Source organism: Notechis scutatus, chromosome 1 (assembly GCF_049901735.1).
Source record: "Notechis scutatus isolate UNSWTSFEM ecotype Mainland chromosome 1, rNotScu1.2, whole genome shotgun sequence".
Lineage (NCBI taxonomy): Eukaryota > Metazoa > Chordata > Lepidosauria > Squamata > Elapidae > Notechis > Notechis scutatus.
Genome location: NC_142009.1, coordinates 1,618,004 through 1,632,705, shown reverse-complemented (window position 1 = coordinate 1,632,705; position 14,702 = coordinate 1,618,004). Strand labels below are relative to the sequence as shown.

At 55.6% G+C, this 14,702-nt stretch overlaps 1 protein-coding gene across 1 annotated transcript in view; it reads right to left on the bottom strand.

Annotated features, from left to right (window-relative positions):
* Positions 1-38: 38 nt before the first annotated feature.
* Positions 39-14,702, bottom strand: part of FOXN1 (forkhead box N1) — a 41,051-nt gene continuing 26,387 nt past the window's right edge. Inside the window, 6 exon segments of the mRNA XM_087954571.1 lie at positions 39-327; positions 1,879-2,033; positions 2,035-2,047; positions 2,337-2,450; positions 4,210-4,417; positions 14,149-14,245. Of these exon segments, the coding sequence (XP_087810697.1) occupies positions 65-327; positions 1,879-2,033; positions 2,035-2,047; positions 2,337-2,450; positions 4,210-4,417; positions 14,149-14,245 (850 nt within the window). The 3' untranslated portion in view covers positions 39-64.

The following is a 14,702-nucleotide window of genomic DNA, read 5'->3' as shown; positions in this document are numbered from 1 at the left end:
GAATTTGCCCAAGGGATTTCAAGCCAAGCTCTGCCACAGCCCCTCCCCCGGTCTGGCTTGGGGTCTAAACCAGAGCGATGGGCTTGGAGCCCGAAGGGTTCAGGTAGGTGGGGGCCGGTCCTGTGTCCAGTTCCAGGAAGGCGGAGTAGAGCGTGGTCAGTTGAACATCCGGTAAGTTGTGGTGCTGGGGGAGCTTCTCCCCGCCGTGGTTGGCATCCGCTGGGCAGGGGGCCAGGAAGTCCGGCTGGGCAGCGGTCGGGGAGGCCGAGATGAGGCCCAGGGGCTCCGTCGCCAGGCTGTCATCCTTCAGCGCCTCCCAGAGGGTCCCTGCGGGGAGGTTGACAAGAGACCAGGTGGGGCGGGGGGCGCGCAAGGGGTGGGGGACCATTTTCCTCTCCCCCCCCAAAGGAAAGCCAGAAAGGGGTCAGTGGGCGGTGGGGGAGGAGCATACAGCACAGGTAATCCTCGACTTATAACCATTCATTTAGTGACCATTCACAGAAGTGTGCGATGGCCTAGAGGTGGAGCTCTCCCCTCCCAATCAGGAGGCTGTGAGTTCGATCCTGGGTAGAAGCAGCTATTTCTCTCTCTGGGCACAAGGGGAATATTATCTGCTGAGAAAAAAAACCTCCGCCCTGGGGACAGGAAGGGCATCCGGCCATTCAAACACTCTGCTCCATTCATTTGCCCAGACTCCACCCCGCAGGGGATTATGGGGTCGTTAAAAGAGGGTGGGGATGATTTAGTGACCGTTCAAGATTACAACTTACGGCCGCTGCTCGGCCACTGACTCGTATTTATGTCGCAGTGTCCTGGGGGGGGTGTCACGTTAACCCCCTTTGCGACTGTTTGACCAGCAAAGTCAAGGGGTGGGGGGAAGCCAGATTCACTTAACGGCCATGGGACTAACTGAACGATGGCAGGGATTCGTTTAAGAGCCCCTGCCAGGAACGGGGACCAAACGGGGCAATAATATCCTCTTAACCACGCATTTCGGGCCTGAATTGTGGTCGTAAGTCGAGGACTGCCTGTATGGAGAGAAAGGGGAGAGTTGGCAGTGCCCTCGGCTTGAAGGGCATTTGCGAACACCCCCACCCCACCCCCAAGAGAGCTAAACCGTGCCTGGGCCCACCTGCATCTGTGCCAGCCATCAAAAGAGCCACCGTCCCCGTGGCTGCCCTTGCCAGGGCTGACCGGATGGCACATGACCCCACCTCCTTCCAAAAGCCATTTTGGGGGAGCGGCTGAGAGAAAGGCTGTCTCTGCTTGCCCCTTTTTTCAGCTGCTCCCCCAAAAGGGGTCCAACCAGAGCAGGTGGCTCCAAACTTGTCCACTTCAAGACTGGTGGACTTCAACTCCCAGAATTCCTCAGCCAGCAGACCGGGGGTCTCCAACCTTGGGCACTTTAAGACTGGTGGACTTCAACTCCCAGAATTCCTCAGCCAGCAGACCGGGGGTCTCCCACCTTGGCCACTTTAAGACTGGTGGACTTCAACTCCCAGAATTCTCCAGCCAGCAGACCGGGGGTCTCCCACCTTGGACACTTTAAGACTGGTGGACTTCAACTCCCAGAATTCTCCAGCCAGCAGACTGGGGGTCTCCCACCTTGGCCACTTTAAGACTGGTGGACTTCAACTCCCAGAATTCTCCAGCCAGCAGACCGGGGTCTCCCACCTTGGCCACTTTAAGACTGTTGGACTTCAACTCCCAGAATTCTCCAGCCAGCAGACCGGGGGTCTCCCACCTTGGCCACTTTAAGACTGTTGGACTTCAACTCCCAGAATTCTCCAGCCAGTTGGCTGGAGAATTCTGGGAATTGAAGTCCACCAATCTTAAAGTTGGCCAGGTTTGGGGACCCTGATCCAGAGGAAGGGGTACCTTGGAGGTCGAACCCGGTGATGGAGGGGTTCAAGGCGTCTACATCCATGCTGAGGTCGCCATCCAGAAGCAGCAGGTCAGGCCTGGAGGCTGCCAGCATCTTCACCCCACATCCCGGGGGCTCTGGGCCGGCAGAGGGGAGGGCAGAGCCCCTGCCCATTCTGGGCATCTGCAGGGAGTGGGGAGAACGTGGTGAGTGTCCAGCGTTGGGTGAGGCAGGAGGGGTGGGAGGGAAGAAGATGGGGGGCCCTCCCTGACTCCCCCCACACCTTTGCTCCCTGCTCTCCCACTTCCCCAGACGGTGGCTGGGCCGGCTCCTCTGCTCCCCACCCCTCCCTGCCCCAAAGGATGGATGGGGCCGCTCCTTCGCTCCCCATTCACTTGGAGGAAGGTTGGGGTGCTCCCCCCCCACCCGCTCCCTGTGGTGGGGAGGGGGCAGCAAGGGGATGGAGGCTCACAGAGAGGCAGTGGCTGGAGCGGCATCTGTCCGGAGTCGGAGGGACCCCCGACGCCAGCTGGACTGCAGGACAGGCGCTTCTCTGACTTGTCCCCGATCAGAATCTCCAGTTCTTCTAAAAAAAAATGAAAAGGAAGCGTCAGCACCAAAGAAGACTTTTCAGGGTGGATTTCCCCCCCTTCTGCCCCCTCAAAGCCTCCTGCTCCTGTGCCCGAGACCCCTCAGAAGTGCCCTGTGGTGACATGGGATGCATCAAGAAGGCAACACAGCCAGAAAATAGGCATGAGTCCCTTTATTTGCTCCAATTTTGCCCCCCAACGTCCCGGTTACTCTCCGGCCTGGAGAAAAACTCTCCCACGAACCTGCAACAGCCTCTGACTGCAGTCCAAACGCTGTAAGCAGAATGGCTGCAATCAAGCAGTCCAGCAGGGCAAGAGAATGAGTCCAATCATCCCAGCCGGGCAAGAGAAGCACAGAGAAGCACGGCGATAATTCACACAGACAGGAGGAAGGTCAGGAATGCAGGCTAAAACTCACAACGCTTGGTGAATTCAGCGTTTGTTCCTGGCAAACGTCCCTCATAACTGCCTCTTCTTTAAACTCCATCCCCTACTCTGCCCAGCTGGACTTTGCCCTTCTCTCCCACTCTCCCACTCCCTGTCAGCTGTTCGTCTCCCCCCTCAGATTCAGACTCCAAGGGGAGGGGGCATGACACACCTGGGGAGGGGGTGAAGCTCTGCGTGACCCTGTCTGGAATTGGGGTCATTCAGCCTCCCGCACCATCTACTTTTCTCCACTGGTCTTTCTTTGATGCTAAAAGGCTTCTGGTCACCCTAAGGGGTTTTCTTCCAAGGGTTTTAAAAAGTACACAGCCCAAGGACTGACTTGGCCCCACCCAGGCTGCGTTTTGCAGATGGGCCCTAGAACTGCCATCTATACTTCCGCAGCGCAACACCTCCAGCTCTTGAATCTTAACTGACAATTCAAACAATGTTGGCTTGCTCAAAGGTGGTTTTTACAAAGGGCAGTTTGGATTTTCTTGAGGTTTTTTTCCCCTTGAAGAGGTTTCGCTTCTCATCCAAGAAGGCTTCCTCGGTTCTGAGTGAAGGGTGGAGAATGAACCGAAGAAGAACTGAAGAAGCTTCTTTTGGTGAGAAGCAAAATGACTTCAAGGTAAAAAGAAAGTCTTCAAGAAGTCCAACTGCCTTTTGGGGAGAACCAGAATCTCCATAGAGCAAGGGTCTTCAACCTTGGCCACTTTAAGACTTGTGGAGCTGGCTGATGAATTCTGGGAGTTGAAGTCCACAAGTCTTAAAGTGGCCAAAGTTGGAGTCCCTGCCATAGAGAATATTGGGTTACCTGTTGGTTGAATTCTCTTTCTGCTTTGTTGCGTTGACTAATTCCTAGGTTTAGTTACATTGCCAAATTAGCTCCCTGATTGGCTTTGCCAATTTAATTCCCTCTTTGGCTATTGTCATGCGACCTCTCCCAAATTAACTCCGGATTGACTATGCAGGAGGCATTCTCGGAAAATTGGGATTATTTTGGGGTTCCACCTGGCTGCACCCCCTGCTTCCCATTTAGCTTGGACCATTGTTATACAACTATAAATCTTGTGCCCTGGGAATGAAAATTGGTCCAGCCATTCTGGGCAAATGAAGTCATAAAAATTAATGGGGGGAAAACCTGTTTCTTTTGCCTTCCCAACCTCATCCAAAAGGGAGACACCCCCCCCTCCTGCCAAACCAGGGCTGCTAAAGGGCGGAGCCTAAGTCCCCCCAACCCCTCCTGCCTTGACGCTCTGGGGGGGGGGAGCTGCTTCCCAGCGAGCCCCCCCGGTGCCCGGCTCTGCCCAGGGTCCCCTCCCTCCCCACCTGGCTTGGCCATGCTTTTCCGGATGGCCACGGGGTCCTTCCGCTTCCACTTCTGCAGCTCCTCCTGCATCTTGTCCACCTTGGCTGGGTTGAGGGCCCACAGGCAGCCCTTCCGGGAGGAGCTGCCCGCCTTGTTCTCCACTTTCTCGAAGCATTTGTTCAGAGACAGGTTGTGCCGGACCGAGTTCTTCCACCCGTCGGGAGCCGTCTAAGAGCAAGAAAGCAGAACCACACCATTCAGACAGCGGCAACTGGAGGAAAAAACGGTCCAGCCGTTAAGTAGTGAAGGCCCCAGGCTGGGTGTCAGGTGGCTGCGAGTTCTAGTCCAGCCTTGGGTGTGAAAGCCCACTGGGTGGCTTTGGGCCAGTCACCAGGAGACGGTGAGTTCTAGTTCCAAATTAGGTATGAAATCCAGCTGGGTGACTTTGGGCTTGTTACACTCTCCTTTTCCTTGTTTTCAATTTTCGAGCAAAAGTCCAGAATTCGTTTGCAAGCAAAAACAAACCTAGATAAATTATGTTCTTTAATTAAAACAGTCAATATCACCATCAAAGCACCCGAAGGCCAGAGAAGGAACAATGGATGGAAACTGAACAAGGAGAGATTCAACCTGGAAATAGGGAGGAATGTTCTGACAGTGAGAGCAGTCAACCCATGGAGACTTCGGAAGTTGTGGGAGCTTCATCCCTGGAGGCTTTCAAGAAGAGACTGGACTGCCGTCTGTCAGAAATGGTTTAGGGCAGGGGTCCCCAACCGCGGTCCGCGGACCGGTACCGGGCCGGAACAAGCCTTACCGGGCCGCTGGTTGCTGGCGCCGCCATCTTTTTGGTAAAAAGCAATTTTTCGTCAAAAAGATGGCGGCGCCAGCGCTCGTGAGCTTTTCGGGTAGAAAGCCATTTCTACCCGAAAAGCTCACCGGGCGCTGCGCCGCCATTTTTGATGAAAAATCACTTCCGTGACGCCACCGAAGTGATTTTTCGCAAAAAAGATGGCGGCACCCAGCTGACGCCGGAACCGCATGCCCAGCTGACGCCGGAACCGGGCCGCGGCGTCGAAAGGTTGGGGATCCCTGGTTTAGGGTCTCCTGCTTGGGCAGGGGGTTGGACTAGATGACCTACAAGGTCCCTTCCAACTCTGATGATCTGTTATGTCTGCTCACTCTCTTTTACCATCCAAACTTTTGTTGTGGGAATTTGTCTGTCTTTGTGTCTCTGAGATTCTCACTCTGTCAAGGTGTAGAATAGCAAAGTTCCTATAAAAGCCAAATAAACTGGACAAATAAAGCCAGCCCCCCATCAGGTGACCACGCAGCGCCCCACACAGGAAGGGGCCGAGGTGTGCAGAGCCTACTCTGGTGGCGGGGTGGTGGTGGGGTCTCTTAAAATCCCCTCAGTCGTGGGGGGGGGGAAACGGGGCAGGAGAAAGGGCGATGGGGGCAGAGAAGGCAGCCGGCCAGAGAGGTCTGTGTCGTGCGATTGTCGGAGCTGAGATGCCCTTTCCCCGTGTGCTGCTGCTCCGTTTTCACACACAAGCGCTCCCAGTTCTTCCACTGTTGTGGGTCCTGCTTGGAGGGGCCCTCGGGAGGAAGAGCCACACAAGGCTTCCCCACAGCTAGAGGGGAATTCCAATGGAAGAGGATATCTGTGGGGGTGGGACTCTGCTGGGGTTTTGTGGGGCTGTGACCCAGCTAGGGAACATGGTTTTGTTATGCGGAGCGTTTCGTGACCCAGCTAGGGAACATCATCAGTGCTGGAAGGGAGGGTGGTTGAGGAGGAGGAGGAGGAGGAGGAGGAGGAGGAGGAGGAGGAGGAGGAGGAAAGGGACTATGGAGGCCTTGATGCTCTCTGAGCTGGGTGGTTTTGTTGCAGACGTTTCGTGACCCAGCTAGGGAACATCATCAGTGCTGGAAGGGGGGCGTTCAGAGAGGAGGAGGAGGAGAGGGGAGAAGAGGAAGGGGGGGAGGGGGGGGACTGTGGAGTCCTAGGTGCTTCTTTCTTGCAGGCTTTTCATTACTCAATATTGCGCAGATGTTCCCAGTTGGGTCGTGAGATGTTTGCAAGAAAGCTACCAAACTCGGAGACCACCAAGGACCCCCCCACGGCCTTCCTCCCCCTCCCCCTCCCCCTCCTGTTCTTGACTCCCTTCCAGGAGGCTCCCAAAAACAACAGGTGCACCTCACCTTCTGCTACTCCCAAAGATACACCTGCCCGCATCGTTTGGGGCACGGAAATCCTTGCCCAGGTAGAACCAACGATGCTGAGGCTGTCATTGTTGCTGACACAGATTGTCCCTGTGGGGTTTTTTTTCTTATCTCACCATAACAAGGAATAAAGCAGAATTGCGGAATTCTGAGATGGAAAGTCATCAGATGGCAAGATAGAAAGTTGCAGGACAGGACCTGCTAGTGAGTCAGAGGACAAGGGAGCCTTAAAAGCCACAGAGGCCGAAACCCCGGCTCTGAAAAACCCAACTAGCGGCCACTCATGGGCAGACACGGTGACAGCGTACGAAAAGGTGGGTCCTATCTGAGGGGGGGGGGAGGGGGCTGGACTAGATGACCTCTAGGATCTGCTCCACCTCTACGATTCTGTGAAAAAGTGGAGGATTCCCAGGGAGATCAAGAAGAGAGCAAAGGCCACAACAGACAGCAAGTTGTGTTGAGAAAGGTGCTCCACAAGAGGAGCTGCGCCAGAACCAACAGACCGACGACACCGCAACAAAAGCCCCCCAGAACATCCTCAGGGGTCCCCAAACTCGGCCACTTTCAGACTGGTAGACTCAGCAGAGCTGGCTGAGGAATTCTGGGAGTTGAAGTCCACAGGCCTTAAAGGGGCCAAGTTTGGAGGCCTCTGTCCTACCTAAACCAAAAGGAACTTCCAGGAGGGAAAAAATAGGAGGCCTCTACAACATCCGGCGTAAAGCATTGGAGGTTGGACAGGCCTTTGAGTCTCCTGCTTGAGCAAAGGGTTGGACTAGAGGACCTCCAAGGCCCCTTCCCACTCTCTTGTTAGTCTGTTATAAACCACGCTCCTGCGCACCAACGACGAGTCTGAAGACACGATGAGAATTCCTTCATTTCACAACACACGGACAGATTTCACCACAGTTTCAACTGGGAAATAGCGACTGCCTCGGGTCGAGCCGAGTCGGCAGGAGAATTCCTGGAAGCCTGGACCTCAGACAAAACCAGCCATCCACAGGCACAGATGGAGATAAACGGCATTTGCACGCCGTTCCGAGGAAACCGAGAGGAAACCGAAAGGACCAGAACACCTCCTCACCTGCGATCGGCTCCCAGATAAACAGAGATGAAAACCGAGATTTGCCTGAGGTAGACCAACCCTCCAGAAGTAAACAAAAGTCCCAAACAAGGAACTGCCGATTCAGACAAACAGGTTAACCATAAACAACAGCCTCCTCAAGGAACCACCGACAATACGCCCACCAGTGGGGCAAATCGCTTGCAGGTAAACAGAGAGCAAACCCCCTTCTGCCTCTGGCACTGGTGATGTTCCCTAGTTGGGTCCTGAAACGTCTGCAAGAAAATCACCAGGCTCAGAGAGCACCAAGGACCCCACAGTCCCTCTCCGCCTCCTTCTCCTCCTCCTCCTCCCTCCCTCCTTCCCTTCTGCAAACCCCACTCCCTTCTAGCCCTGATAATGCTACCTCGTTAGGCCATTCAACGCCTGGAAACAAACCACCCAGCTCCCCTCATTTCAACCCTGAGCTACCAATCGTCTCTCCCGTCAGGGCTGGAGAAGTGGACGGGGGTCTCTCGGCCTCGTGGCCCTGAGGGTTGGGGGCCAGGCTCCCTGGGGCAGCGGCAGGCCTTCCAGACCCAGCCAGGGTGGGGATGCCGGTGTCCAGGTCCTGACGCAGCTCCGGGGCCTCCTGTCAGCCTCCAAGATCTTTTCTATTGCTTTGCATCTTTCGGCTGCCATGAGTAAGGGGGGGGGGGGTGGGGGGAGGTGTGTGTGTGTGTGTGTCTGGGAAGAGAGCAGGAGGTGTTACATTCTTGTGTTGAAAAAATGAGGAGTTGAGGGGGGGAGTATAAATTCCTGCTCTTAAGTTTCTATTTCCTTGCTTAGCTTTCTTTCTTTTGCGCAACTGCGAATCTTTATCAAACTATGTCAAGGTCAATGGACAGAGGCCTCATCACCACCTGAAGATGCCCACATGATCATATTCAGAACTTTTGATTGGAAGAATCTTTTGAACTTTGGGGGGGGTGGGAACAATTCCATCCCTTTGCATATGTGATCTGTGCGCCTAATTCCTTAGATTCAGAATTCAACCTGTAGCTTCCACTTCAAATTTCAGTAAAAGATATCTTTCCTCTAATCTATGGAGTCTAAGTATTTCTTTCTTGGATTTTGAATGGAGCACAGACCGACACCTCCTTTCACCTTCTTTCCAAAAGAGACTGGACTGCCTATTGGTCAGAAATGGTGTCGGGTCTTCCGCTTGGACTAGATGACCTCCAAGGTCCCTTCCAACTCTGATGATCTGTGATCACCCAGGACCCACTTTCCAGGGGCGATGCTGGGGCCTCCCCTGGGGACAGGGAGCTGCCCTGCTTCTCCCGCTGCCTCCTGACGGTTGGACAGGTAAGGAAACCGATTTTCCAAGCTCTTTGCCTTCCGCCTGCCAACAGCTCCAGAAAGATGGGATCAAGCGCCTTCTGCCTCCAGGGCCCAAACAGGAGGCGGTGAGTGAGTGTGTGTGTGTGTTTTCCTTTTCTTGCTGGGAAAGGTGTGCTAATTACACCTTTCCTGCACAACAATGGCCGCGCCCTCTGAAAATGCGCTTTCTTCCCGCTGCATGGGAGTCGCAAAGGCCCTGCCTTCCCTCCCCTCCGGCCAGCTGGCGAGGAAGCACCACCCCACAGGCTGCGAGTGAGTCACCCGACAGACAACCTGGTCTGCAAGCCAAAAAAAAAAAAGAGAGAGAGAGAGGGGATGCTAGGAAGAGGAAGCAGGCAGGAGCCCGGCCCCCGCCGGCCCCAGGACCCTGGTCATCCGGATGGATGGACTCAGGAGGACAAGCAGGAAGAGGTCTGGCTTGCAACTTTGGCTCTGCTGCCTGGGGGATTCTGGGAGTGGAAGTCCACCAGTCTTCAAGTCCCAAAGTTGGACCCTCCTGGCACAGGATCTCCTGCTTAAGCAGTGGGTTGGACTAGTTGACCTCCAAGGTCCCTATGCTCTGCTGGCTAGAGAGGTCTGGGAGTTGAATTCCTCCAGTCTTAAAGTGGGCAGGTTTGGAGACTTAAATGGGAGATGGACTGTTGGTAAAAAAATAAAATAAAAAATTTACAAAAGAAAAAAAGTGAATTGCTGCAAGTCGTTAAGTGAAACAGGGGTCATGTGACCCGGGGAGACTTTGGCCCCACTGAGGAGTTTTCCCCAAATTTGGGATTGGCTTTTTTTATTATACTATACGTTAATCATAATAATTATCTCATAATTCCACTGTATTGTAGTATATTGGGTTATTGTGTTGTGTTTGTTGTGTTGCATTGTACTGTAGTCCCCGGCTTACAACCACAATCGAGCCCCCGATATCTGTTGCTAAGCGAGACATTTGTTCAGTCAACTTTGCCCCGCTTTGCGACCTTCCTTGCCACAGTTGTTAAATGAATCATTGCAGTTGTTAAATGGGTACCGCGGTCCTTAAGCGAATCTGGCTTCCCCATTGACTTTGCTCATCAGGCAGATCGCAAAAGGGGATCACGAGGTGACCCTGGGACACTACGACCGTCGTAAATGTGAGTCGGTTGCCCAGCGTCTCATCACGTGTCAGTGGAGATGCTACAACAGCCGTTAAGTGTGAAAACCAGTAAAGGGGGGGGGAATGCTAGATTCACTTAACGACCGTGTTACCTTGCTGGCTGGGGAATTCTGGGAGTTGAAGTCTTAAAGGGGCCCAGGCTCTTTCTGCTAGAGGGCCCCAACCCCTGTGCCAGGGGGAGCCAGCCCCCTTCCTGCCCCCTTCCGGTGCCAGTCGAGGAGCCGTCTCTCTATTCCAGGGCCGGATTACGGCTCAGCCGGATAATGGGGAGTCTCTTCCTTGGGAAGGGAGGGGCCGCCACGGGGCCCTTCAGAGGTTCCCAGGGGATTTGGGGATTTTTTCCACGCAGGGTGGGGCCCCTGGCCCGCGTTCAGAGAGGCAGCCTGCCCGAACGGTCCTCCCTTAAGGCCCCGGAGGGGTAAGAGCGGAGCAGGTCCCTCCGGAAGGCTTAGCAGGGCCTGAGCTGCTGGCAATGGGACGGGAGACCACCAGGAAACCCTAGGAGCAGGAAAATGGGCTGGGAATGGGGGGGTTGCCTTCTAGGATTCGAAGCCTCCTCCTCCTCCTCCAGCACAGCTGAGGAAAATCCAGGGACGTATCCCGTCATGGGGAGGGGAGGTCAGGGGTCAGACGTGGTATTCAGCAGGTTCTGACCGGTTCTGGAGATCCAGGAGCGGACATTTTGAGTAGTTCGGAGAACCGGCCAATTTCACCTCTGACCGGGCCCACAAACCCCAATCTCTTCTCCGCCTCCCATCGAGTCCCAGCTGATCGGCTGGGTCTCCTTGGGTTGCCCTGCCCAGGAGAACGGAGCTGGAAAGCAGGTTAGTGGGGTGGGGAGGGAAGGGGGATTTGGCAGTATATCCTTCCCCTGCCACGCCCACCAAGCCACACCCACAGACCCTGTAATAAAAAGTGTTGAATCCCTCCACTGGGGGAGGGGGCTTGAGTCTGCCTGCAGCCCCTTCCTCCTTTTCTGGGTGGAAGGAGAGCGGAGCCTGGGTGAGATTCACGTTGGGGGTAGAGATTCCTTCTGCCCGTCCTCCGAAGGGAGAAAGACCCTCCCGTTGACCCATGATTTAAGAGGGATGGACTTCCACTCCCAGAATCCCCAGCCAGCCTACTTTAAGAGGGATGGACTTCCACTCCCAGAATCCCCAGCCAGCCTGCTTTAAGAGGGGAGGACTTCCACTCCCAGAATCCCCAGCCAGCCTGCTTTAAGAGGGGAGGACTTCCACTCCCAGAATCCCCCAGCCAGCCTGCTTTAAGAGGGAAGGGCTTCCACTCCCAGAATCCCCAGCCAGCCTGCTTTAAGAGGAGGGCTTCCACTCCCGGAATCCCCCAGGCAGCCTGCTTTAAGAGGGGTGGACTTCCGCTCCCAGAATCCCCAGCCAGCCTGCTTTAAGAGGGGTGGACTTCCACTCCCAGAATCCCCAGCCAGCCTGCTTTAAGAGGGAGGGCTTCCACTCCCAGAATCCCCCAGCCAGCCTGCTTGAAGAGGGGTGGGCTTCCTCTCCCAGAATCCCCTAGCCAGCCTGCTTTAAGAGGGTGGGCTTCCACTCCCAGAATCCCCCAGGCAGCCTGCTTTAAGAGGGGAGGGCTTCCACTCCCAGAATCCCTCAGCCAGCCTGCTTTAAGAGGGGTGGACTTCCACTCCCAGAATCCCCAACCAGCCTGCTTTAAGAGGAGGGCTTCCACTCCCAGAATCCCCAGCCAGCCTGCTTTAAAAGGGAGGACTTCCACTCCCAGAATCCCTCAGCCAGCCTGCTTTAAGAGGGGTGGACTTCCTCCCCAGAATCCCCAACCAGCCTGCTTTAAGAGGGGTGGACTTCCACTCCCAGAATCCCCCAACCAGCCTGCTTTAAGAGAGGAGGGCTTCCACTCCCAGAATCCCTCAGCCAGCCTGCTTTAAGAGGGAGGACTTCCGCTCCCAGAATCCCCCAGGCAGCCTGCTTTAAGAGGGAGGACTTCCGCTCCCAGAATCCCCCAGGCAGCCTGCTTTAAGAGGAGGACTTCCGCTCCCAGAATCCCCCAGGCAGCCTGCTTTAAGAGGGATGGACTTCCGCTCCCAGAATCCCCCAGGCAGCCTGCTTTAAGAGGGAGGACTTCCGCTCCCAGAATCCCCCAGGCAGCCTGCTTTAAGAGGGAGGGCTTCCACTCCCAGAATCCCCAGCCAGCATGCTTTAAGAGGGAGGGCTTCCACTCCCAGAATCCCCTAGCCAGCCTGCTTTAAGAGGGGAGGACTTCCGCTCCCAGAATCCCCCAACCAGCCTGCTTTAAGAGGGGAGGGCTTCCGCTCCCAGAATCCCCCAGCCAGCCTGCTTTAAGAGGGGAGGACTTCCGCTCCCAGAATCCCCCAGGCAGCCTGCTTTAAGAGGGGTGGACTTCCACTCCCAGAATCCCCCAACCAGCCTGCTTTAAGAGGGGAGGGCTTCCACTCCCAGAATCCCCCAGCCAGCCTGCTTTAAGAGGGGAGGGCTTCCACTCCCAGAATCCCCCAGCCAGCCTGCTTTAAAAGGGGAGGACTTCCACTCCCAGAATCCCCAGGCAGCCTGCTTTAAGAGGGAGGGCTTCCACTCCCAGAATCCCCCAGCCAGCATGCTTTAAGAGGAGGGCTTCCACTCCCAGAATCCCCTAGCCAGCCTGCTTTAAGAGGGGGGACTTCCGCTCCCAGAATCCCCCAACCAGCCTGCTTTAAGAGGGAGGGCTTCCGCTCCCAGAATCCCCAGCCAGCCTGCTTTAAGAGGGAGGACTTCCGCTCCCAGAATCCCCCAACCAGCCTGCTTTAAGAGGGAGGGCTTCCACTCCCAGAATCCCCCAGCCAGCCTGCTTTAAGAGGGAGGGCTTCCACTCCCAGAATCCCCCAGCCAGCCTGCTTTAAAAGGGGAGGACTTCCACTCCCAGAATCCCCCAGGCAGCCTGCTTTAAGAGGAGGGCTTCCACTCCCAGAATCCCCCAGCCAGCCTGCTTTAAGAGGGAGGACTTCCACTCCCAGAATCCCCAGGCAGCCTGCTTTAAGAGGGGAGGGCTTCCACTCCCAGAATCCCCCAGCCAGCCTTCTTTAAGAGGAGAGGGCTTCCGCTCCCAGAATCCCCCAGCCAGTACGTTGTCTGGGGCATTCTGGGAGTTGAAGTCCATGCATCTTAAGGCTGACAACGGCTGTGCCTTCCCATCGCTCCCTCCGCCCTCTGAGCAACGGCGAAACCTTTGGGCCGCCTCCCGCCTTGCGCAAGGCCCCTCCGCACCCCCATTCTGGAAAACAGGGCTGGGCTCTTCAAAGAGGTTGCCGGACGGACGTAGGAGTGAGCCAAGCAGCCTCTTGTGTCACCGCCCCCCTTGCGAGGGAGGCCAGGCAGCCCGGGAGGAGTGTGTTGTGTCATTGGGGTGTTTCCCTCCCGGCGGGGCGTCTTTGCATCTCGCGCCAAAGAATTAATTGCGCCTCCACCCCTCGGCGCTGCTCTCGGGGAGCCACTCGCGGCCCTGCTAGCCTGGCTGCGATTTTGGAAGGGGAAACAGCAGGCCAGCTCGAGGCGGCCTCTGCGCCCTGGAGACACGCTTAAAACACGCGTGTGTGTCGTGCAGGAAGAGTGCCAGAGGGGCACCTGGCAGCCGAAAAACACACCTGGTCCCAAACTCACAATTGCTGTTTTCCCTCCCTGCAGTCTTTGGGAGTTTAATGAGGGGGGGGAGGGAGGGCATTGGGGGGAGGGGGTTCCCTTCACTTTGCTTCCCCTCCCACTGGGGGCTCCCCGTCCTTCCCCAGTGCTGGGGCTGGGCTGGGTGAAGGGAGGAGGGTGGAAAAGGGGTCAGTTTAGCTGTTTGCTAAGCTGTCTGTCTGGGGCAGAGGCCTCCAAACTCGGCCCCTTGAAGGCTTGTGGACTTCAACTCCCAAAATCCCCCAGCCAGCAACAGAAATACTGATGGATGTAATATTCCAAGGATTGGCCTTTTGCAAAGTGGCCTTAAGACTCCAGCGTGATCTCCATCCAGTCCTGCTCTTGATGCAGCCTAGGGTTGCGTCGGCTTCCTTGAAGGGATTGAAGGGATCCAGCCAGGGCTCTCACCTTACCCGGACCACCTGTGCATTTGGCTTTTTCTCACCACTGAATTGCCCGCTGTTCCCAAGCCCGGGACAAGGTGACCGTGACTCACCTTGAAATAAGGGAAGTGTTCGGTCATGAAGTTGTAAATCTCGCTGACAGGCAGACTTCCGGTTTTGCTGTTCTTGAGAGCCATAAATATGAGGATGCTGTTGGAGGAGAGCGAACAAGCCATGGTTAGCGTGGGGCGTCTCCCTTGCTTTGCTACATGGATTGTGGTGGGGTGGGGGGGAGAGAACGATAGGGGAAAGGACCAGGGAGGTGAGGGACTCTAGCATGGCGGAGAAGACCTGTTGGGCACCAAACATAAAAACTGGTTACACGCTTATTCCAAACACGCCCTGTCCCTGTGCTTTGCTACGAAACTATGTGGCCGGGCTTAGTTTTGGGGGAGGAAAATAAGGGGTGTGTGGAAATTCTGCTTTTGCCTACCAGCATCCATCGGTATTCCTCTGGCTAGCATCCTGCCAGTGTGTGAGTTGGGGGCTGTTTGGAAACTGAAACAGTATTTGCTGTGTGAGCAAGGAGGAGACAGCAAGGAACCTGGGCGTGGCTTAGCTCAACTGTTTAGTGTACTGTTTAGTACACTAAAGCTGCTCTGAAACT